Source organism: Bombina bombina, chromosome 5 (genome assembly GCF_027579735.1).
Source record: "Bombina bombina isolate aBomBom1 chromosome 5, aBomBom1.pri, whole genome shotgun sequence".
Classification (NCBI taxonomy): Eukaryota; Metazoa; Chordata; class Amphibia; order Anura; family Bombinatoridae; genus Bombina; species Bombina bombina.
Genome location: NC_069503.1, coordinates 985339721 through 985365408, shown reverse-complemented (window position 1 = coordinate 985365408; position 25688 = coordinate 985339721). Strand labels below are relative to the sequence as shown.

The 25688-nt window shown below is 41.0% G+C and overlaps 1 protein-coding gene across 1 annotated transcript in view; it reads right to left on the bottom strand.

Moving 5' to 3' along the window:
- The window catches only part of TMEM67 (transmembrane protein 67), a 297637-nt gene that overhangs the window by 203530 nt on the left and 68419 nt on the right, over positions 1–25688 (bottom strand). The window contains 1 exon segment of the mRNA XM_053715910.1: positions 12391–12489. Within this exon segment, the coding sequence (XP_053571885.1) occupies positions 12391–12489 (99 nt within the window).

Genomic DNA, 25688 nt, shown 5'->3' with positions numbered 1-25688 from the left:
CAAAAGTGTCAAATTTGTAAAATTTGGAAAAAGTATGAAGAGAAGACCAAGTTGCAGCCTTGCAAATCTGTTCAACAGATGCCTCATTCTTAAAGGCCCAAGTGGAAGCCACAGCTCTAGTAGAATGAGCTGTAATTCTTTCAGGAGGCTGCTGTCCAGCAGTCTCATAGGCTAAACGTATTATGCTACGAAGCCAAAAAGAGAGAGAGGTAGCAGAAGCTTTTTGACCTCTCCTCTGTCCAGAATAAACGACAAACAGGGAAGAAGTTTGGCGAAAATCTTTAGTTGCCTGTAAATAAAATTTCAGGGCACGAACTACATCCAGATTGTGTAGAAGTCGTTCCTTCTTTGAAGAAGGGTTAGGACACAATGATGGGACAACAATCTCCTGATTGATATTCCTATTAGTGACTACCTTAGGTAAGAACCCAGGTTTAGTACGCAGAACTACCTTGTCTGAATGAAAAATCAGATAAGGAGAATCACAATGTAAGGCCGATAACTCAGACTCTTCGAGCCGAGGAAATAGCCATTAAAAACAGAACTTTCCAAGATAACAATTTAATATCAATGGAATGAAGGGGTTCAAACGGAACACCCTGTAAAACGTTAAGAACTAAATTTAAGCTCCATGGTGGAGCAACAGTTTTAAACACAGGCTTAATCCTGGCCAAAGCCTGGCAAAAAGCCTGAACGTCTGGAACTTCTGACAGACGTTTGTGTAAAAGAATGGACAGAGCTGAGATCTGTCCCTTTAAGGAACTAGCAGATAAACCCTTTTCTAAACCCTCTTGTAGAAAAGACAATATCCTAGGAATCCTAACCTTACTCCATGAGTAACTCTTGGATTCGCACCAATGTATTTACGCCATATTTTATGGTAAATCTTTCTGGTAACAGGTTTCCTAGCCTGTATTAAGGTATCAATTACTGACTCCGAAAATCCACGCTTTGATAAAATCAAGCGTTCAATTTCCAAGCAGTCAGCTTCAGAGAAATTAGATTTTGATGTTTGAAAGGACCCTGAATTAGAAGGTCCTGTCTCAGAGGCAGAGACCAAGGTGGACAGGATGACATGTCCACTAGATCTGCATACCAGGTCCTGCGTGGCCACGCAGGCGCTATTAGAATCACCGATGCTCTCTCCTGTTTGATCCTGGCAATCAATCGAGGAAGCATCGGGAAGGGTGGAAACACATAGGCCATCCCGAAGGTCCAAGGTGCTGTCAAAGCATCTACCAGGACGGCTCCCGGGTCCCTGGACCTGGACCCGTAACAAGGAAGCTTGGCGTTCTGGCGAGACGCCATGAGATCTATCTCTGGTTTGCCCCAAAGTCGAAGTATTTGGGCAAAGACCTCCGGATGAAGTTCCCACTCCCCCGGATGAAAAGTCTGACGACTTAGGAAATCCGCCTCCCAGTTCTCCACTCCAGGAATGTGGATCGCTGACAGGTGGCAAGAGTGAGACTCTGCCCAGCGAATTATCTTTGATACTTCCATCATCGCTAGGGAGCTTCTTGTCCCTCCTTGATGGTTGATGTAAGCTACAGTCGTGATGTTGTCCGACTGAAACCTGATGAACCCCCGAGTTGTTAACTGAGGCCAAGCCAGAAGGGCATTGAGAACTGCTCTCAATTCCAGAATGTTTATTGGAAGGAGACTCTCCTCCTGAGTCCATGATCCCTGAGCCTTCAGGGAATTCCAGACAGCGCCCCAACCTAGTAGGCTGGCGTCTGTTGTTACAATTGTCCAATCTGGTCTGCTGAATGGCATCCCCCTGGACAGATGTGGCCGAGAAAGCCACCATAGAAGAGAATTTCTGGTCTCTTGATCCAGATTCAGAGTAGGGGACAAATCTGAGTAATCCCCATTCCACTGACTTAGCATGCACAATTGCAGCGTTCTGAGATGTAGGCGTGCAAAGGGTACTATGTCCATTGCCGCTACCATTAAGCCGATTACCTCCATGCATTGAGCCACTGACGGGTGTTGAATGGAATGAAGGACACGGCAAGCATTTTGAAGCTTTGTTAAACTGTCTTCTGTCAGGTAGATCTTCATTTCTACAGAATCTATAAGAGTCCCCAAGAAGGGAACTCTTGTGAGTGGAAAGAGAGAACTTTTCTCTTCGTTCACCTTCCACCCATGCGACCTTAGAAATGCCAGTACTAACTCTGTATGAGACTTGGCAGTTTGAAAGCTTGACGCTTGTATCAGAATGTCGTCTAGGTACGGAGCCACCGAAATTCCTCGCGGTCTTAGTACCGCCAGAAGAGCGCCCAGAACCTTTGTGAAGATTCTTGGAGCCGTAGCCAATCCGAATGGAAGAGCTACAAACTGGTAATGCCTGTCGAGGAAGGCAAACCTTAGATACCGGTAATGATCTTTGTGAATCGGTATGTGAAGGTAAGCGTCCTTTAAATCCACTGTGGTCATGTACTGACCCTTTTGGATCATGGGTAAGATTGTCCGAATAGTTTCCATTTTGAACGATGGAACTCTTAGGAATTTAAGATCTTTAAATCCAAGATTGGTCTGAAGGTTCCTTCTTTCTTGGGAACCACAAACAGATTTGAGGAAAAACCCTCTCCGTGCTCCGACCGCGGAACCGGGTGGATCACTCCCATTAGCAAAAGATCTTGTACACAGCGTAGAAACGCCTCTTTCTTTATTTGGTTTGTTGACAACCTTGAAAGATGAAATCTCCCTTTTGGGGGAGAGATTTTGAAGTCCAGAAGATATCCCTGAGATATGATCTCTAACGCCCAGGGATCCTGGACATCTCTTGCCCAAGCCTGGGCGAAGAGAGAAAGTCTGCCCCCCACTAGATCCGTTCCCGGATCGGGGGCCCTCAATTCATGCTGTCTTAGGGGCAGCAGCAGGTTTTCTGGCCTGCTTGCCCTTGTTCCAGGACTGGTTAGGTTTCCAGCCTTGTCTGTAGCGAGCAACAGCTCCTTCCTGTTTTGGTGCAGAGGAAGTTGATGCTGCTCCTGCCTTGAAGTTACGAAAGGCACGAAAATTAGACTGTCTAGCCCTAGGTTTGGCTCTGTCTTGAGGCAGGGCATGGCCTTTACCTCCTGTAATGTCAGCGATAATTTCTTTCAAACCGGGCCCGAATAAGGTCTGCCCTTTGAAAGGTATGTTAAGTAATTTAGATTTAGAAGTAACATCAGCTGACCAGGATTTTAGCCACAGTGCTCTACGTGCCTGAATGGCGAATCCGGAATTCTTAGCCGTAAGTTTAGTTAAATGTACTACGGCATCTGAAATAAATGAATTAGCTAGCTTAAGGGTTTTAAGCTTATTTGAAATCTCATCTATAGTTATTGAGTCAAGAGTCTCTTCCAGAGACTCGGACCAAAATGCGGCCGCAGCCGTGACAGACGCAATACATGCAAGGGGTTGCAATATAAAACCTTGTTGAACAAACATTTTCTTAAGGTAACCCTCTAATTTTTTATCCATTGGATCTGAAAAGGCACAGCTATCCTCCACCGGGATAGTGGTACGCTTAGCTAGAGTAGAAACTGCTCCCTCCACCTTAGGGACCATCTGCCATAAGTCCCGTGTGGTGGCGTCTATTGGAAACATTTTTCTAAATACAGGAGGGGGGGAAAAGGGTACACCGGGCCTATCCCACTCCTTAGTAATTATCTCTGTAAGCCTCTTAGGTATAGGAAATACGTCAGTACTCGCTGGTACTGCATAGTATCTATCCAGCCTACATAATTTCTCTGGGATTGCAACGGTGTTACAATCATTCAGAGCCGCTAATACCTCCCCTAGCAGTACACGGAGGTTTTCTAGTTTAAACTTAAAATTTGAAATGTCTGAATCCACTCTATTTGGATCAGATCAGTCACCTGCAGATTGAAGCTCTCCGTCCTCATGTTCTGCAAATTGTGACGCAGTATCTGACATGGCCCTATTATTATCAGCGCACTCTGTTCTCACCCCAGAGTGATCTCGCTTACCTCTAAGTTCTGGTAATTTAGACAAAACTTCAGTCATAACATTAGCCATGTCCTGTAGTGTGATTTGTAATGGCCGCCCTGAAGTACCCGGCGTTACAATATCACGCACCTCCCGAGCGGGAGATGCAGGTACTGACACGTGAGGCAAGTTAGTCGGCATAACTTCCCCCTCGTTGTTTGGTGAATGATGTTCAATTTGTACAGATTGACTTTTATTTAAAGTAGTATCAATGCAATTAGTACATAAATTTCTATTGGGCTCCACCATGGCTTTTGCACATATAGCACAGAGATATTCCGACATGTTTAACAAACTAGCAATTAAACTAGCAAGCTTGGAAATACTTTTCACTCAAATTACAAGTAATATGAAAAACGCACTGTGCCTTTAAGAAGCACAGAAAAAAAAAACTATGACAGTTGAATAACAATGAACCGGAGAAATTATAAAAACCAAATTTTTCCCGGTAAAGGCATAAATTTAGCAAAGGATTGCCCCCATTAGCAATGGATAACTAACCCTTAATAGCAGAAAAAAATGTACAAAATATAAACGTTTTTTATCACAGTCAAAGCACAATCTCACAGGTCTGCTGTGAGTGATTACCTCCCTCAAAATAATTTTTGAAGACCCTTGAGCTCTGTAGAGACGATCCGGATCATGCAGGGAGAGAAACAGACTTGTGACTGAATTTCTGATGCGTAGCAAAAGCGCCAAAATATGCCTCTCCCCCTCACACACAGCAGTGAGGGAAGTTCAGTAAACTGTCTTAAAATAAAATAAACGACAGCCAAGTGGAAAAACAGTGCCCAAAACAATTTTTCACCCAGTACCTCAGATAATTAAACGATTTAACATGCCAGCAAAACGTTTAAAATCAAATAATATGAAATGTCATTACACAGCCTGCTGCTAGACGTTCCCACTGCAAGTTAGGCTAAAAGTTATATGCATATAGTATTATCCCAGTGAAGTGCCATTCCCCAGAATACTGAAGTGTAAACATATATACATAACAGTCTGATACCAGTTGCTACTACTGCATTTAAGGCTGAACTTACATTATATCGGTACACTCCGGTGCTGTTTTAAAATAACAAACTTTTGATTGAAGATATAAAAACTAAGTATAATCACCACAGTCCTCTCACACATCCTATCTATTAGTTGGGTGCAAGAGAATGACTGGGTGTGACGTAGAGGGGAGGAGCTATATAGCAGCTCTGCTTGGGTGATCCTCTTGCACTTCCTGTTGGGGAGGAGTTAATATCCCAGAAGTAATGATGACCCGTGGACTGACTACACTTAACAGGAGAAACACCCAGCCATAAACCGGAGTCTCCGGTAACAAATCCCCAGCGTCTGTCCCCAGTACACATTAGGCAGTGACCTGTAGAGAGCCCACACAGTAACAGTCCATTATATAAAGTTCAGACTTGATGGTACATGTGAAAATATTAAACTATAGTGTTTTTTGACATGCCACATGACAACCCCACACTCTGTTAACCAGGAAAGCCCTTCTCAAAGAACCTATGTTTCCCGTAACAGATAAATGTACAGCCATTTCTGAGATAGCAAGTGGCCCAGAAAAATAAAGACTGCACTTACCTCTATGCTGAGCGACAGCATGACACGTCTCACAGGATCAAGAGGTCTTCTCCCTCCTGTAGTTCTGTGGACACAGAAAGGCCTTAGTTAATATCTGCTAAGACCATCATCACCAGAAGGGCAGCACTAATATGGGAGGTGCAGTGAGGGTTAAGTCCCACCAGTTCCCATTGCTTTAAAGCCACCTGTAGCTCTACTCTAGAGGCCGACAAGGAATACGGCTACACCCTATAGTAAAATAGCACTCACTGGGACCATTTTAAAAATAATAAACTCTTGATTGAAGAATCTAAACTAACATCTCACTTTACCTCTTCTTATCACTAGCACAGGCAAAGAGAATGACTGAAGTGGGAGGGAAGGGAGGAGCTATATATACAGCTCTGCTGTGGTGCTCTTTAACTCCTCCTTCTGACCAGGAGGCGATATCCCACAAGTAAGGATGAAATCCGTGGACTCATCGTATCTTTTAAAAGAAAAGGGCCGCGCCATACTCCCATAAGTCACCTGAAAGTTCCACACATTGCCAGAGCCTCATCTCGAACATACCACAGCAATGACACAATAAACAATATCATGTATAACCCCCCTGTTCAATAATCATCTTTCCAGGAATATTAACCCTTGGTTCTTTAAAGATAAAAGGCGTGACACTGTGACCCTGTCTTCCATGTTATCATTATGTAATAAAAATGAAACAATCTTACCAGAATCTACGCTGTGGAACAGAAACACGGCCCTTCAAGTGTGACAGGTTAGTAGCCTCGCTCCTGACATGGACACGAGTGTAAAAAGCAGGCAACGAAACTCGTCAACGCTGATTGCTTGTGGAGCTGTTAATATGAGTCGGGATGGGTTCGCAGAAAGACTCTCCCTGCATCTCCGGACTCTAACTTTCACCAAGGTTTTCACTGAGAGGCTGACAGGACTACTTAAAACTCCAGTCCCATTCTGAAGAGTACTACCCCCCATAAGAGACTACTCCGATCTTCGTCACTTCTCTGCCGTCCTCCTGTGACGAAAGGCAAAGAATGATTGGGGGATGAGGGAAGTGGGGGAGGTATTTAAGCCTTTGTCTGGGTTGTCTGTCTCCTCCTGGTGGCTAGGTTCTTAATTCCCAACAGTAATGAATGAAGCCGTGGACTCTCCTCCCCTTTAGATGGAAATTTAATCTTTTTTTTTTTTTTTAATCTTTTAGCAAAGGATATAATACAGGACCAAAAAACGTTCTTAAAAAAATGTTTCTTTTAATTTCATACCCCAGGAAACACTCTACACCTCAGCAGAATTACTGAGGTGCCCTACCTGTCCTGCAACCCACAGCAAACTGAGGAAAAAAACCATCCCGTTTACAATCCAGATTTCCAGAGAAGCAAAAACAGTTAGAAGCCTTCTAAACAGCAGAGCCATCTGAAATATGCGCACCTCACTCTTACAGGAAGTGAAGAAAAGCGCCAAAAAACTCTAACATCACAGAATCAGAACCTCCCTAAAAGGGGCGGTCCTACAGCTGACAAAAAAGCTTTTTTTTTTTTTTTTTTTAAAAACAACTTTCTTGAAAAACAGGCTTAAAAACAAACAATAAAACCCCCCAAAAAAGAACATAATCCGTTACTAAAAACAGATCCTCACTGAGCCATCAATAAAATAAATAACTCCTCACACTAATAGTGCCTGCAAAAACTGCCATAAAAACCTGCACCCTGACAGGAATAATAAAAAAACGTCCCCCTGCAGCGTTTCAGCTGAAAAAGTGTAAAATTTTTCTCTGCTACATAGAAAAATAAAACGGGCACTTACCTTAATATTTATCTGTCCAGCAGCAGGAAAGCTCACCTGGTTTGAGAGGATGCCATCACTCACATGTACCTGTGGAAATACAGAAAGACTGAGGCCTAGATTTGGAGTTTGGCGGTAGCCGTGAAAACCAGCGTTAGAGGCTCCTAACGCTGGTTTTAGGCTACCGCCGGTATTTGGAGTCAGTCAGGAAAGGGTCTAACACTCACTTTTCAGCCCCGACTTTTCCATACCGCAGATCCCCTTACTTCAATTGCGTATCCTATCTTTTCAATGGGATCTTTCTAACTCCGGTATTTAGAGTCGTGGCTGAAGTGAGCGTTAGAATACTAACGACAAAACTCCAGCCGCAGAAAAAAGTCAGTAGTTAAGAGCTTTCTGGGCTAACGCCGGTTTATAAAGCTCTTAACTACTGTGCTCTAAAGTACACTAACACCCATAAACTACCTATGTACCCCTAAACCGAGGTTCCCCCACATCACCGCCATTCGATTAAATATTTTTAACCCCTAATCTGCCGACCGCCACCTACGTTATACTTATGTACCCCTAATCTGCTGCCCCTAACACCGCCGACCCCTATATTATATTTATTAACACCTAATCTGCCCCCCTCAACGTCGCCTCCACCTGCCTACACTTATTAACCCCTAATCTGCTGACCGCAAAGCGCCGCTACTTACGTTATCCTTATGTACCCCTAATCTGCTGTCCCTAACACCGCCGACCCCTATATTATATTTATTAACCCCTAATCTGCCCCCCACAACGTCGCCTCCACTTATTAACCCCTAATCTGCCGACCGGACCGCACCGCTATTATAATAAAGTTATTAACCCCTAATCCGCCTCACTAACCATATAATAAATAGTATTAACCCCTAATCTGCCCTCCCTAACATCGCCGACACCTAACTTCAAACATTAACCCCTAATCTGCCGACTGGAGCTCACCGCTATTCTAATAAATTTATTAACCCCTAAAGCTAAGTCTAACCCTAACACTAACACCCCCCTAAATTAAATATAATTTTAATCTAACGAAATTAATTAACTCTTATTAAATAAATTATTCCTATTTAAAGCTAAATACTTACCTGTAAAATAAATCCTAATATAGCTACAATATAAATTATATTTATATTATAGCTATTTTAGGATTTATATTTATTTTACAGGTAACTTTGTATTTATTTTAACCAGGTACAATAGCTAAAATAGTTAAAATAATTACAAAATTACCTGTAAAATAAATCCTAACCTAAGTTACAATTAAACCTAACACTACACTATCAATAAATTAATTAAATAAAATACCTACAATTAAACCTAACACTACACTATCAATACATTAATTAAATACAATATCTACAAATAAATGCAATTAAATAAACTAACTAAAGTACAAAATATAAAAAAGAACTAAGTTACAAAAAATAAAAAAATATTTACAAACATCAGAAAAATATTACAACAATTTTAAACTAATTACACCTACTCTAAGCCCCCTAATAAAATAACAAAGACCCCCAAAATAAAAAAATGCCCTACCCTATTCTAAATTACTAAAGTTCAAAGCTTTTTTACCTTACCAGCCCTGAACAGGGCCCTTTGCGGGGCATGCCCCAAGAAATTCAGCTCTTTTGCCTGTAAAAAAAAAAACCATACAATACCCCCCCCAACATTACAACCCACCACCCACATACCCCTAATCTAACCCAAACCCCCCTTAAATAAACCTAACACTAAGCCCCTGAGGATCTTCCTACCTTATCTTCACCATACCAGGTTTACCGATCGATCCAGAAGAGCTCCTCCGATGTCCTGATCCAAGCCCAAGCAGGGGGCTGAAGAGGTCCATGATCCGGCTGAAGTCATCATCCAAGCGGGAGCTGAAGAGGTCCATGATCCGGCTGAAGTCATCATCCAAGCGGGAGCTGAAGAGGTCCATGATCTGGCTGAAGTCTTCTATCAACGGCATCTTCAATCTTCTTTCTTCCGGATCCATCTTGCAGACCTCCGACGCGGAACAACCTGCTGGCCCGACGGACTACCGACGAATGAAGGCTCCTTTAAGGGACGTCATCCAAGATGGCGTTCCTCGAATTCCGATTGGCTGATAGGATTCTATCAGCCAATCGGAATTAAGGTAGGAAAATTCTGATTGGCTGATGGAATCAGCCAATCAGAATCAAGTTCAATCCGATTGGCCGATCCGATCAGCCAATCAGATTGAGCTCGCATTCTATTGGCTGATCGGAACAGCCAATAGAATGCGAGCTCAATCTGATTGGATCAGCCAATCGGATTGAACTTGATTCTGATTGGCTGATTCCATCAGCCAATCAGAATTTTCCTACCTTAATTCCGATTGGCTGATAGAATCCTATCAGCCAATCGGAATTCGAGGGACGCCATCTTGGATGACGTCCCTTAAAGGAGCCTTCATTCGTCGGTAGTCCGTCGGGCCAGCAGGATGTTCCGCGTCAGAGGTCTGCAAGATGGATCCGGAAGAAAGAAGATTGAAGATGCCGTTGATAGAAGACTTCAGCCGGATCATGGACCTCTTCAGCTCCCGCTTGGATGATGACTTCAGCCGGATCATGGACCTCTTCAGCCCCCTGCTTGGGCTTGGATCAGGACATCGGAGGAGCTCTTCTGGATCGATCGGTGAACCTGGTATGGTGAAGATAAGGTAGGAAGATCTTCAGGGGCTTAGTGTTAGGTTTATTTAAGGGGGGTTTGGGTTAGATTAGGGGTATGTGGGTGGTGGGTTGTAATGTTGGGGGGGGGGGTATTGTATGGTTTTTTTTACAGGCAAAAGAGCTGAATTTCTTGGGGCATGCCCCGCAAAGGGCCCTGTTCAGGGCTGGTAAGGTAAAAGAGCTTTTAACTTTTGTAATTTAGAATAGGGTAGGGCATTTTTTTATTTTGGGGGGCTTTGTTATTTTATTAGGGGGCTTAGAGTAGGTGTAATTAGTTTAAAATTGTTGTAATATTTTTCTAATGTTTGTAAATATTTTTTTATTTTTTGTAACAGTTCTTTTTTATTTTTTGTACTTTAGTTAGTTTATTTAATTGTATTTATTTGTAGGAATTGTATTTAATTTATTTATTGATAGTGTAGTGTTAGGTTTCATTGTAGATAATAATAGGTATTTAATTTAATTTATTTATTGATAGTGTAGTGTTAGGTTTAATTGTAACTTAGGTTAGGATTTATTTTACAGGTAAATTTGTAATTATTTTAACTATTTTAGCTATTAAATAGTTCTTAACTATTTAATAGCTATTGTACCTGGTTAAAATAAATACAAAGTTACCTGTAAAATAAATATAAATCCTAAAATAGCTACAATATAATTATAATTTATATTGTAGCTATATTAGGATTTATTTTACAGGTAAGTATTTAGCTTTAAATAGGAATAATTTATTTAATAAGCGTTAATTAATTTCGTTAGATTAAAATTATATTTAACTTAGGGGGGTGTTAGTGTTAGACTTAGCTTTAGGGGTTAATACATTTATTAGAATAGCGGTGAGCTCCAGTCGGCAGATTAGGGGTTAATGTTTAAAGTTAGGTGTCGGCGATGTTAGGGAGGGAGGGCAGATTAGGGGTTAATACTATTTATTATAGGGTTAGTGAGGCGGATTAGGGGTTAATAACTTTATTATAATAGCGGTGCGGTCGGCAGATTAGGGGTTAATAAGTGGAGGCGACGTTGTGGGGGGCAGATTAGGGGTTAATAAATATAATATAGGGGTCGGCGGTGTTAGGGGCAGCAGATTAGGGGTTAAAAATAATATGCAGGGGTCAGCGATAGCGGGGGCGGCAGATTAGGGGTTAATAAGTGTAAGGTTAGGGGTGTATAGACTCGGGGTACATGTTAGGGTGTTAGGTGCAGACGTAGGAAGTGTTTCCCCATAGCAAACAATGGGGCTGCGTTAGGAGCTGAACACGGCGTTTTTGCAGGTGTTGGGTTTTTTTCAGCTCAAACAGCCCCATTGTTTCCTATGGGGGAATCGTGCACGAGCACGTTTTTGAGGCTGGCCGCGTCCGAAAGCAACTCTGGTATAGAGAGTTGAAGTTGCGTTAAATATGCTCTACACTCCTTTTTTGGAGCCTAACGCAGCCATTCTGTGGACTCTCAATACCAGAGTTATTTTAAAGGTGCGGCCAGAAAAAAGCCAGCGTTAGCTATGCGGGTTGTTACCGACAAAACTCTAAATCTAGCCGTGAGTAAACTTACTCAGGCTATCTAAATAGGGCAGCAAAATGTTTTGGGAAAACGCAGATTGTACCCCACAAGTTCCCAATTGCTTAAAAGCCACCACTGCCCTACTGAAGAGACTGACATGGGCTAAGGCTAGACCCTTAAGAAAGATCATAGCAAACCTACTCTGCTATAAAATAAAAAATCTTGATTGTAGATCAGACACCAAAACTTCACCTCCTCCTTGCACGGCAAAGAGAATGACTGGGGATTATGGTTAAGGGAAGTGACATATATAGCAGCTTTGCTGTAGTGCTCTTTACCTCCTCCTGCTGGCCAGGAGTGATATTCCCACTAGTAATATCTTAGGAAAGAAATATAAATTTTTTGCCCCTTTTAAAGTTACACAACCTTTTACAAATGTCCAATAAAAGTGTTCTTTGACTTTGTACCTATGCAAGGTAAAGCGGTAATTTTTGTGCCATAAATGCATTTGAAAGCAATAAACAGGTATCATGGGATTTTCAAATCATATTAGAATGTTTTCAAATAAATTAAAAAAAAAAAAAAAAAATGCACTTGGCAAGATAATTTGGATTTATTGACAATAAGTCCATTGTTGGATTAGTATGATTCTTTGAGCACATTATAAAAACACTACATTTTTCACTTTTAGATAATTAACAACAGTGGAGTTGTTGAACTTAAATGTCTACAAATGTAACCATTTACACACTATAAAAAAAAATCTCTATATATTTATTTGTGGAAAAAATACATGGATAGTTACCTTGAATAAGACGAGCCAGTAAAATCCAGTGCCTACTGTCACAACGAAGAAAACATCGGCCAAGGCCCCAGCATAAAATATCAAGAAGTGTATCACAGTCTAAAAATAAATAACGGATCACTGCAAATAATAATACATTGTACCTATGTAATCCCAATATCATAAGAATTTCCCAAGCTTTGTTACTATGGACTGTAACAACAAATTTGGCTAATAAATTTATATTTAAGTAGTAACAGGTAATCCGTACCTAAGAGGAATTTTAACTAAATTGGTATAGCAGTTTTTGAGGTATTTTAGTACAGGTATACCTCACTTTACAGCGCTTCACTTTACAGCGCTTCGCTAATACAGCGCTTTGTGGAGCTGAAGTTCAACCTCCAAGGATTTTAAAACAGTGCTGTAATCTTCGTGATATTGCAAGAAAAGTGACTGCCACCATTTTATTATGCTTAGTTCACTCTGTCTACAGCATTACAGTGCAATCTGTGTCTCAGTGCTATACTCTGGCAAATTGTACTACAGTGATTGTCACTATTTTACAGGTACAGTATTTATTGAATACTGTGCTGTGCGAGTGTTAAACTAAACATAGCGCTATTGTACACCTAATATAAGTTAGTTAAAACATGTTTTTAAGTTTTTAAACACACTGGCAAGTGAAAAGAAAGCCAAAACTGCCTTGTTTCACTTTAAGGCGGTTTTCACTTTACAGCGGAGCTCCGGTCCCTAACCCGCTGTATGAGCGGGGTATACCTGTATTAAAGAAAAAGTAAATTCATGCTTACCTGATAAATTGATTTCTTCTATGATACGACGAGTCCACGGATTCATCCTTTACTTGTGGGATATTATCCTCCTGCTAACAGGAAGTGGCAAAGAGCACCACAGCAGAGCTGTCTATATAGCTCCTCCCTTGACTCCACCCCCCAGTCATTCGACCGAAGGTATAGGAAGAAAAAGGAGAAACTAAAAGGTGCAGAGGTGACTGAAGTTTTAAATCAAAAAATATAATCGGTCTTAAAATGACAGGGCGGGCCGTGGACTCGTCGTATCATAGAAGAAATCAATTTATCAGGTAAGCATAAATTTACTTTTCTTCTATAAGATACGACGAGTCCACGGATTCATCCTTTACTTGTGGGATACAATACCAAAGCTACAGGACACGGATGAACGGGGGGGACAAGACAGATACCTAAACAGAAGGCACCACTGCTTGAAGAACTTTTCTCCCAAAAACAGCCTCCGAAGAAGCAAAAATATCAAATTTGTAAAATTTGGAAAAAGTATGAAGGGAAGACCAAGTCGCAGCATTACAAATCTGTTCAACAGAAGCATCGTTTTTTAAAAGCCCATGTGGAAGCCACGGCTCTAGTAGAGTGAGCTGTAATCCTTTCAAGAGGCTGTTGTCCAGCAGTCTCGTATGCCAAACGGATGATGCTTTTCAGCCAAAAAGAAAGAGAAGTAGCCGTAGCTTTTTGACCTCTACATTTTCCAGAATAGAAGAGAAGATGTTTGACAGAAATCTTTGGTCGCTTGCAAGTAAAACTTCAAAGCACGAACCACGTCCAAGTTATGCAACAGACGCTCCTTCTTAGAAGAAGGGTTAGGACACAGAGAAGTAACAACAATTTCCTGATTAATATTCTTATTAGAAACAACCTTAGGAAGGAATCCAGGTTTGGTATGCAAAACCACCTTATCAGAATGGAAAACAAGATAAGGCGAGTCGCATTGCAATGCAGATAGTTCAGAAACTCTTCAAGACGAAGAGATAGCAACTAAAAACAGAACTTTCCAAGATAGAAGCTTAATATCTATGGAATGCATAGGTTCAAACGGAACCCCTTGAAGAACTTTAAGAACTAAATTCAAACTCCATGGCGGAGCAACAGGTTTAAACACAGGCTTACTTCTAACCAAAGCCTGACAAAACGACTGAAACGTCTGGAACATCAGCCAGACGCTTGTGCAGTAAAATTGATAAAGCAGATATCTTTCCCTTTAAGGAACTAGCTGATAACCCCTTCTCCAATCCTTCTTGGAGAAAGGACAAAATCCTAGGAATCCTGATCTTACTCCATGAGTAGCCTTTGGATTCGCACCAATAAAGATATTTACGCCATATCTTATGGTAAATTTTCCTAGTGACAGGCTTTCGAGCCTGAATCAAGGTATCTATGACCGACTCAATCAAGCATTCAATCTCCAGGCAGTCAGCCGCAGAGAAACTAGATTTGGATGCTGGAACGGACCTTGAATGAGAAGGTCCTGTCTCAGTGGCAGTTTCCATGGTGGCAGAGATGATATTTCCACCAGGTCTGCATATCTAGTCCTGCGTGGCCATGCAGGTGCTATCAAAATTACCGAAGCCCTCTCCTGTTTGATTCTGGCAATCAGATGAGGAAGGAGAGGAAAAGGAGGAAACACATAAGCCAGGTTGAACGACCAAGGTACTGCTAGAGCATCTATCAGTACTGCTTGGAGATCCCTCGATCTGGACCCGTAACAAGGAAGTTTGGAATTCTGACGAGATGCCATCAGATCCAATTCTGGTGTGCCCCATTGATGAATCAATTGTGCAAAAACCTCCGGAAGGAGCTCCCACTCCCCCGGATGAAAAGTCTGTCGACTTAGAAAATCCGCTTCCCAGTTCTCCACTCCTGGGATATAGATTGCTGATAGATGGCAAGAGTGAGTCTCTGCCCATCAAATTATTTTGGAAACCTCTATCATCGCTAGAGAACTGTTCCCCATTGATGATTGATATATGCTACAGTCGTGATATTGTCCGACTGGAATCTTATGAATTTGGTCGAAGCCAGCTGAGGCCACACCTAAAGCGCTTTGAATATCGCTCTCAGTTCTAGAATATTTATTGGAAGGAGAGCCTCCTCCTGAGTCCACACACCCTGTGCCTTCAGGGAATTCCAGACTGCACCCCAGCCCAATAGGCTGGCGTCCGTCGTCACTATGACCCATGCTGGCCTGCGGAAAAACATTCCCTGGGACAGATGATCCTGTGACAACCACCAAAGAAGAGAGTCTCTGGTCTCTTGATCCAGATTTATCTGAGGAGATAAATTTGCATAGTCCCCATTCCACTGTCTGAGCATGCATAGTTGCAGTGGTCTGAGATGCAAGCGAGCAAACAGAACTATGTCCATTGCCGCTACCATTAGTCCAATTACCTCCATACACTGAGCCACTGACGGCCGAGGAATGGAATTAAGTGCTCGGCAGGTGGTTAAGATCTTTGATTTTCTGACCTCCGTCATAAAAAATTTCATGTCTACCGAGTCTATCAGAGTTCCCAGAAATGGAACTCTTGTGAGAGGGATAAGTGAACTCTTCTTTATAAAATATATAGTCAAGATAGAAAAAATACCAGGGTATATGAGATTACCCTAGAACAGCAAGGGAATAAAAGGCACACATAAAAGACTTTCAAAAATTTATTAATAATAAGTTCCCAAAAACACATTTAAGTATATAGCGATATCTTATCTGTCAATTTCAGTCACCACTAGAGACAGCAAAATCTAAAACATTTAAAGTGCACTGAGACCTAATTCTTTCCCTATACTATAGATCACAAAAAGACATCATAAACAGTAAGGGGTTAACCAAGAAACTTATGTTTATAGCGAATTGTACAAAAATCTAATGTTTATAGGACATTTATGATAAGTAGGCAAAATACATGTGATACATATGGCTGCAATCCAAAAAAAAACATTCCTGGGACAGATGATCCTGTGACAACCACCAAAGAAGAGATGTTCTCTGGTCTCTTGATCCAGATTTATCTGAGGAGATAAATTTGCATAGTCCCCATTCCACTGTCTGAGCATGCATAGTTGCAGTGGTCTGAGATGCAAGCGAGCAAACAGAACTATGTCCATTGCCGCTACCATTAGTCCAATTACCTCCATACATGAGCCACTGACGGCCGAGGAAGGAATTAAGTGCTCGGCAGTGTGGTTAAGGATCTTTGATTTTCTGACCTCCGTCATAAAAAATTTCATGTCTACCGAGTCTATCAGAGTTCCCAGAAATGGAACTCTTGTGAGAGGGATAAGTGAACTCTTCTTTATAAAATATATAGTCAAGATAGAAAAAATACCAGGGTATATGAGATTACCCTAGAACAGCAAGGGAATAAAAGGCACACATAAAAGACTTTCAAAAATTTATTAATAATAAGTTCCCAAAAACACATTTAAGTATATAGCGATATCTTATCTGTCAATTTCAGTCACCACTAGAGACAGCAAAATCTAAAACATTTAAAGTGCACTGAGACCTAATTCTTTCCCTATACTATAGATCACAAAAAGACATCATAAACAGTAAGGGGTTAACCAAGAAACTTATGTTTATAGCGAATTGTACAAAAATCTAATGTTTATAGGACATTTATGATAAGTAGGCAAAATACATGTGATACATATGGCTGCAATCCAAACAGAGGTGAACTATATTTTGTATCAAAAAGCGCTTTTTTTACTCTTTGTATGTACCAGGGAATCTCCTCTTAAGGCAAATAAATGTGCCGCAATTAGTATTGCTGGATAAAGAGTCTCTAGCAAGTGTAGCAATTCAGTTGAAAAACACAGCATATACGGCATATACTTAGCTTAAGTCCTCCGGTTTTTGTTGTTTCCACTTGTCTTCAGCTTGCAAGCACCTGTGATGATTACTTGGCGTGTGACGTCAGCAATAGTGGGAGTGGTATAGCGTCACCAGGGACTGTGAGTGGCTGTAGACAGGAATCGAATTTGCATCGTATATTCACCTATCGTATAGGCATAACTTCCATTGCACTCCAATAGCACACTCCTCAAACCACTTACTCCACTGTCGGAGTCACACCAGAAGAATTCGTAGCTCACTTGAAATGTACAGCTGCATGTATAGAGCCAAAATGTCTCTGAAGAAACATGAGATTCAGGGAAAAGGTCTAGACAGGTGCACTAGAAATCCTGGCCCACGGTACATTCAGCAGGTACCTGGGTTCTCATAAACACATAGTGCCAACGCACGTTTCTCCCCCACCTCCAGTATGTGTTACAGGGGATCATCAGGGCATGTGGAGTCCTCAGTGGACATCTTCTTTTATGCAGATACCTAATTGCTTACAGGTGTTTTTTCCCAAGTATCCTTGCAACACCTTAAAGCTGTATCACTTTTAACCCTGTATACAGAAAAACCTCTCAAAACTCAAAATTGTGTTAGAAAGAAATAACTAAATAAATTTTGGTTAAACCTAATTCCTGGTTACCCCCAATACTTTCAAATACACAATAGAAGAGAGATAGAAATTACCCTCTATCCTGGCGCACACTTCAAACAGATGTTTATTATATTAAAAAATGAAAATTTACAAAAAGTGGACAAATTCAAGCTTATCGTTTAAACCTTTTGGGAATCTAGTTCCCAGTCTGTAGATCCATTTGGCCTCTTTTTGCAGGAGGACCCTATCATTATTGCCACCACGTCCATTTGTGATGCCTTTATCTATTATGATAAACTTCAATGAATCTACATTTTTATTATGTACATTACAAAAATGCCTGGCAACATTAGTTTCTCTGGAGTGAAGAATATCGTCCCTGTGCTCCTGTACTCGGTCCTTTACCAATCTTTTCGTTTTTCCAACGTAAAACACCGGACAGGAGCACCGCAGAAGATATATCACCCCTTCCGATTTGCAGTTAAAAAAGAATCTTATGTCAAAAATCTTTCCATCCTGGACAGAGAATTGTTTAGTGCTATCCATGTGGGCACAGTATACACAGTGCCCACATGGAAAGCTACCCTTAATACCTCTGTCCTTTCTCAGCCAATCAGAGGCCGAGGGGCCCCTTGAAAATTGGCTCTTCACCAATTTGTCCTTTAAACTCTGTGCTTTTCTAGCTGTCAGCAATGGGGTATCCCCCATCACACTGTTCACTTTTTCATCAAGGGATAAGATGTGCCAATTTTTCTTGAAAACTGACCTTAGACTTTCCCATTGATTATTAAAATTAGAGATACATCTAATTTTGCTATTTTCATTTTTAGAATTATTACGATACAGTAAGTCATCCCTAGACATATTTCTGGCTTTCCAGAGAGATTTCTTGAGGCACTTATTGGAATAACCTCTTTTTAGGAATCTCTCTTTCATTAAGGCTGCATGAATGTCAAACTTGGAAAGAGAGGAGCAGTTTCTCCTCAGACGGAGGAATTGGCCATACGGAATCCCTTTTTTAAGGTGGTTCGGATGGCTACTACCTGCATGTAATATATTGTTAGTTGCGTTCTTTTTCCTGTAGTTTTCCGTCACTATTCTTACTCCCTCTTTTTTCAAAGTCACATCTAGAAAGTTGAGTTCTACTGTATTGGTTTCTGACGTCAGGGTGATGTTCTTGTCGTTGTGGTTAAGGGCAGCAACGAATTCATTGAATTCTTCTGCCGTCCCATCCCACAAGACAAGAACATCATCCACATATCTAATCCATAGTAGCACTTTGTCCTCAAAGATCCTTGAATAGTACTCAAAGATCTCTGATTCCCAAAGGCCCAGATGTAGACATGCATATGTGGGGGCACACACTGCCCCCATCGGTGTCCCGCACAGTTGGCGAAAGATCTGTCCGTCAAATGAAAAAATATTGTTTTTCAATGTTGATAAATATCTACGAACCTTTTTGCTAACCTTAACATCATATGTTAAAGATACAGCCGACCTTTTGAGAAAGTTGGATGGAGTAGTAGTAAATGAAAAGACCATTCTGGCATCTCTTGATGTAGAGGGTCTTTACTCCTCCATACCACATAAAATAGGCTTAGCCGCAATAAGGAGGTTCTTAGAAACTAGAGGACCTACATATGCTGAACACACTGAATTTGTCTATTCCCTGTTAGAGTTTGTCTTGAAAAACAATATTTTTTCATTTGACGGACAGATCTTTCGCCAACTGTGCGGGACAGCGATGGGGGCAGTGTGTGCCCCCACATATGCATGTCTACATCTGGGCCTTTGGGAATCAGAGATCTTTGAGTACTATTCAAGGATCTTTGAGGACAAAGTGCTACTATGGATTAGATATGTGGATGATGTTCTTGTCTTGTGGGATGGGACGGCAGAAGAATTCAATGAATTCGTTGCTGCCCTTAACCACAACGACAAGAACATCACCCTGACGTCAGAAACCAATACAGTAGAACTCAACTTTCTAGATGTGACTTTGAAAAAAGAGGGAGTAAGAATAGTGACGGAAAACTACAGGAAAAAGAACGCAACTAACAATATATTACATGCAGGTAGTAGCCATCCGAACCACCTTAAAAAAGGGATTCCGTATGGCCAATTCCTCCGTCTGAGGAGAAACTGCTCCTCTCTTTCCAAGTTTGACATTCATGCAGCCTTAATGAAAGAGAGATTCCTAAAAAGAGGTTATTCCAATAAGTGCCTCAAGAAATCTCTCTGGAAAGCCAGAAATATGTCTAGGGATGACTTACTGTATCGTAATAATTCTAAAAATGAAAATAGCAAAATTAGATGTATCTCTAATTTTAATAATCAATGGGAAAGTCTAAGGTCAGTTTTCAAGAAAAATTGGCACATCTTATCCCTTGATGAAAAAGTGAACAGTGTGATGGGGGATACCCCATTGCTGACAGCTAGAAAAGCACAGAGTTTAAAGGACAAATTGGTGAAGAGCCAATTTTCAAGGGGCCCCTCGGCCTCTGATTGGCTGAGAAAGGACAGAGGTATTAAGGGTAGCTTTCCATGTGGGCACTGTGTATACTGTGCCCACATGGATAGCACTAAACAATTCTCTGTCCAGGATGGAAAGATTTTTGACATAAGATTCTTTTTTAACTGCAAATCGGAAGGGGTGATATATCTTCTGCGGTGCTCCTGTCCGGTGTTTTACGTTGGAAAAACGAAAAGATTGGTAAAGGACCGAGTACAGGAGCACAGGGACGATATTCTTCACTCCAGAGAAACTAATGTTGCCAGGCATTTTTGTAATGTACATAATAAAAATGTAGATTCATTGAAGTTTATCATAATAGATAAAGGCATCACAAATGGACGTGGTGGCAATAATGATAGGGTCCTCCTGCAAAAAGAGGCCAAATGGATCTACAGACTGGGAACTAGATTCCCAAAAGGTTTAAACGATAAGCTTGAATTTGTCCACTTTTTGTAAATTTTCATTTTTTAATATAATAAACATCTGTTTGAAGTGTGCGCCAGGATAGAGGGTAATTTCTATCTCTCTTCTATTGTGTATTTGAAAGTATTGGGGGTAACCAGGAATTAGGTTTAACCAAAATTTATTTAGTTATTTCTTTCTAACACAATTTTGAGTTTTGAGAGGTTTTTCTGTATACAGGGTTAAAAGTGATACAGCTTTAAGGTGTTGCAAGGATACTTGGGAAAAAACACCTGTAAGCAATTAGGTATCTGCATAAAAGAAGATGTCCACTGAGGACTCCACATGCCCTGATGATCCCCTGTAACACATACTGGAGGTGGGGGAGAAACGTGCGTTGGCACTATGTGTTTATGAGAACCCAGGTACCTGCTGAATGTACCGTGGGCCAGGATTTCTAGTGCACCTGTCTAGACCTTTTCCCTGAATCTCATGTTTCTTCAGAGACATTTTGGCTCTATACATGCAGCTGTACATTTCAAGTGAGCTACGAATTCTTCTGGTGTGACTCCGACAGTGGAGTAAGTGGTTTGAGGAGTGTGCTATTGGAGTGCAATGGAAGTTATGCCTATACGATAGGTGAATATACGATGCAAATTCGATTCCTGTCTACAGCCACTCACAGTCCCTGGTGACGCTATACCACTCCCACTATTGCTGACGTCACACGCCAAGTAATCATCACAGGTGCTTGCAAGCTGAAGACAAGTGGAAACAACAAAAACCGGAGGACTTAAGCTAAGTATATGCCGTATATGCTGTGTTTTTCAACTGAATTGCTACACTTGCTAGAGACTCTTTATCCAGCAATACTAATTGCGGCACATTTATTTGCCTTAAGAGGAGATTCCCTGGTACATACAAAGAGTAAAAAAAGCGCTTTTTGATACAAAATATAGTTCACCTCTGTTTGGATTGCAGCCATATGTATCACATGTATTTTGCCTACTTATCATAAATGTCCTATAAACATTAGATTATTGTACAATTCGCTATAAACATTAGTTTCTTGGTTAACCCCTTACTGTTTATGATGTCTTTTTGTGATCTATAGTATAGGGAAAGAATTAGGTCTCAGTGCACTTTAAATGTTTTAGATTTTGCTGTCTCTAGTGGTGACTGAAATTGACAGATAAGATATCGCTATATACTTAAATGTGTTTTTGGGAACTTATTATTAATAAATTTTTGAAAGTCTTTTATGTGTGCCTTTTATTCCCTTGCTGTTCTAGGGTAATCTCATATACCCTGGTATTTTTTCTATCTTGACTATATATTTTATATTTACTATAAGGGTGGCACCATTCAAAGCAAATTAGCAATATTACCTACTCTCTCACGCCCCCTAAATTTAGTCTGAACTCTTCTTTATGTTCACCTTCCACCCGTGAGATCTTAGAAAAGCCAACACGATGTCCGTGTGTGATTTGGCTAGTTGGTAAGTTGACGCCTGAATTAAGATATCGTCCAGATAAGGCGCCACTGCTTCGAATGGTCTCCATCTTGAAGGATGGGACTCTGAGAAATTTGTTTAGGATCTTGAGATCTAAAATCTGTTTGAAGGTTCCCTATTTTTTAGGAACCACGAACAGATTGGAGTAAAACCCCTGCCCCTGTTCTGCTTTTGGAACTGAGCAGGTTACACCCATAGTATATAGGTCTTCTACACAGTGTAAGAACGCCTCTCTTTTTGTCTGGTCTACAGACAACCGTGAAAGATGAAATCTCCCCCTTGGCGGAGAATCTTTGAAGTCTAGAAGATACCCCTGGGTCACGATTTCTAAAGCCCAGGAATCCTGAACGTCTCTTGCCCAAGCCTGAGCGAAGAGAGAAAGTCTGTCCCCTACTAGATCCGGTCCCGGATCGGGGGCTGCCCCTTCATGCTGTCTTGGTAGCAGCAGCGGCCTTCTTGGCCTGTTTACCTTTATTCCAGGTCTGGTTAGGTCTCCAGACTGACTTGGATTGAGCAAAATTCCCCTCCTGCTTTGTGGCAGGGGAGGAGGTAGAGGGACTACCTTTGAAGTTTCGAAATGAACGAAAATGATTTTGTTTGGCCCTCATTCTATTTGCCTTATCCTGAGGAAGGGCATGGCCTTTTCCTCCAGTGATGTCGGAAATGATCTCCTTCAGTTCAGGCCCGAATAGGGTCTTACCCTTGAAAGGAATAGCTAATAGCTTAGATTTTGATGACACATCAGCAGACCAGGACTTAAGCCATAACGCTCTACGCGATAAAATGGCAAAACCTGAATTCTTTGTCGCTAATTTAGCCAGTTGAAAAGCGGCATCTGTAATAAAAGAATTAGCTAGCTTGAGAGCCTTGTGTTATTGTCAGCCAATTCTGAAATAACATAGTCTCTCCAGAAAAAAATGACTGAACATACCTCACTGCTTATAGCATAAAAAACGTTCCTCACACTGAAGTTTCTTAAGTACTCCTCAGCCATTATGTGGGAACTGCTCTGGATCTTAGTAACAACTGCTAAGATCATCAGCCTCCAGGCAGAAGTCTTCAGCCATCTGCTGCCTGGGGGAAAATAATACACACCGGTACCATTTAAAATAAAAAACTCTTGCTTGAAGAAAATAAAAACTAACATCTTATCACCTCTTTCACTTTACCCTTCCTATTAATTAGAGTAGGCAAAGAGAATGACTGGGGGTGGAGTCAAGGGAGGAGCTATATAGACAGCCCTGCTGTGTTGCTCTTTGCCACTTCCTGTTAGCAGGAGGATAATATCCCACAAGTAAAGGATTAATCCGTGGACTCGTCGTATCTTATAGAAGAAAAAGTGTTTTTTAGTTTTTTTCATAGCATGCAGTGCAAATGCTCAGCTAGTCATAGTGGACAGATTACTATTAAAGGGACATAATACTCATATGCTAAATCACTTGAAACTGATGTAGTATAACTGTAAAAAGCTGACAGGAAAATATCACCTGAGCATCTCTATGTAAAAAAGGAAGATATTTTACCTCACAATTTCCTCAGCTCACAAGAGTAAGTTCTGTGTAAAAAGTTATACTTCAGCTGCTGCTTAGCTGCATGTAAAAAAAAAATTTTTAAAAATTAATAAATGAACAGCAGCCAATCAGCATTAGCAATGCTGAGGTCATGAACTCTTTTACTGTGTTCTCATGAGATTTCATAGTAAAATTATTTAAACTGAATAGGGAAATAACATGAGTGTGCACAAAGCTCACTCCCTTGGCTATTTCAGGACAGACATACTGATTTGCTGCTTAAAGTCCTTTGCAATGGGTTGTGAATACTTAGGACATTTTAAGGTAAAATATCTTTCTTTTTTACATAGAGATGTTCAGGTGATATTTTCTAGTCAGCTTTTTACAGCTATGCTGCATCACTTTCAAGTGTTTCAACATTTGGGTATCATGGCCCTTTCAGCTAGGCATGGTGACAGATTTTTTTTGTCAGAATTTGCATTTTATTGAAAAGCAAGTTTTTCCAGATAGAAATATTTAAAGGTAGAAAATACTTTAAATACATATTGTGTTATGTCTAGGAATAAAAGCATGTACTTCACAAAATAGTACTCATAAGTGTGGTGGGAATAGATCCTTTTTTGCAACTCTAGTCTTCAAGTACCCCTAAAAGATGAGATATTCCAGATATCTGAACTAGAGCACAAGTAAAAACATAATTTATGCTTACCTGATAAATTTATTTCTCTTGTAGTGTATCCAGTCCACGGATCATCCATTACTTATGGGATATTCTCCTTCCCAACAGGAAGTTGCAAGAGGATCACCCACAGCAGAGCTGCTATATAGCTCCTCCCCTAACTGCCATATCCAGTCATTCGACCGAAACAAGACGAGAAAGGAGAAACCATAGGGTGCAGTGGTGACTGTAGTTTAATTAAAATTTAGACCTGCCTTAAAAGGACAGGGCGGGCCGTGGACTGAATACACTACAAGAGAAATACATTTATCAGGTAAGCATAAATTATGTTTTCTCTTGTTAAGTGTATCCAGTCCACGGATCATCCATTACTTATGGGATTCCAATACCAAAGCTAAAGTACACGGATGATGGGAGGGACAAGGCACGGATTAAGCGGAAGGAACCACTGCCTGAAGAACCTTTCTCCCAAAAACAGCCTCCGAAGAAGCAAAAGTATCAAATTTGTAAAATTTTGAAAAAGTGTGAAGCGAAGACCAAGTCGCGGCCTTGCAAATCTGTTCAACAGAGGCCTCATTTTTAAAGGCCCAGGTGGAAGCCACAGCTCTAGTAGAATGAGCTGTAATTCTTTCAGGGGGCTGCTGTCCAGCAGTCTCATAGGCTAGGCGTATAATAATCCAAAGCCAAAAGGAAAAAGGTGGCTGAAGCTTTTTGACCTCTCCTCTGTCCAGAATAAACGACAAACAGGGAAGATGTTTGACGAAAATCTTTAGTAGCTTGTAAGTAAAACTTCAAGGCACGGACTACGTCCAGATTATGTAAAAGACGTTCCTTCTTTGAAGAAGGATTAGGACACAATGATGGAACAACAATCTCTTGATTGATATTCTTGTTAGAAACCACCTTAGGTAAAAACCCAGGTTTGGTACGCAGAACTACCTTATCTGCATGAAAAATCAGATAAGGAGAAACACATTGTAAGGCAGATAGCTCAGAGACTCTCCGAGCCGAGGAAATAGCCATCAAAAACAGAACTTTCCAAGATAAAAGCTTAATATCAATGGAATGAAGGGGTTCAAACGGAACTCCTTGAAGAACTTTAAGAACCAAGTTTAAGCTCCATGGGGGAGCAACAGGTTTAAACACAGGCTTAATTCTAACCAAAGCCTGACAAAATGCCTGGACGTCTGGAACTTATGCCAGACGCTTGTACAAAAGAATAGACAGAGCAGAAATCTGTCCCTTTAAGGAACTAGCTGATAATCCTTTGTCCAAACCCTCTTGGAGAAAGGACAATATCCTAGGAATCCTAACCGTCCGCGGAACTGGATGGATCACTCCCATTACTAGGAGGTCTTGCACACAGCGTAGGAATGCCTCTCTTTATCTGATTTGCAGATAACCTTGAAAGATGAAATCTCCCTTGTGGAGGGGAAGCT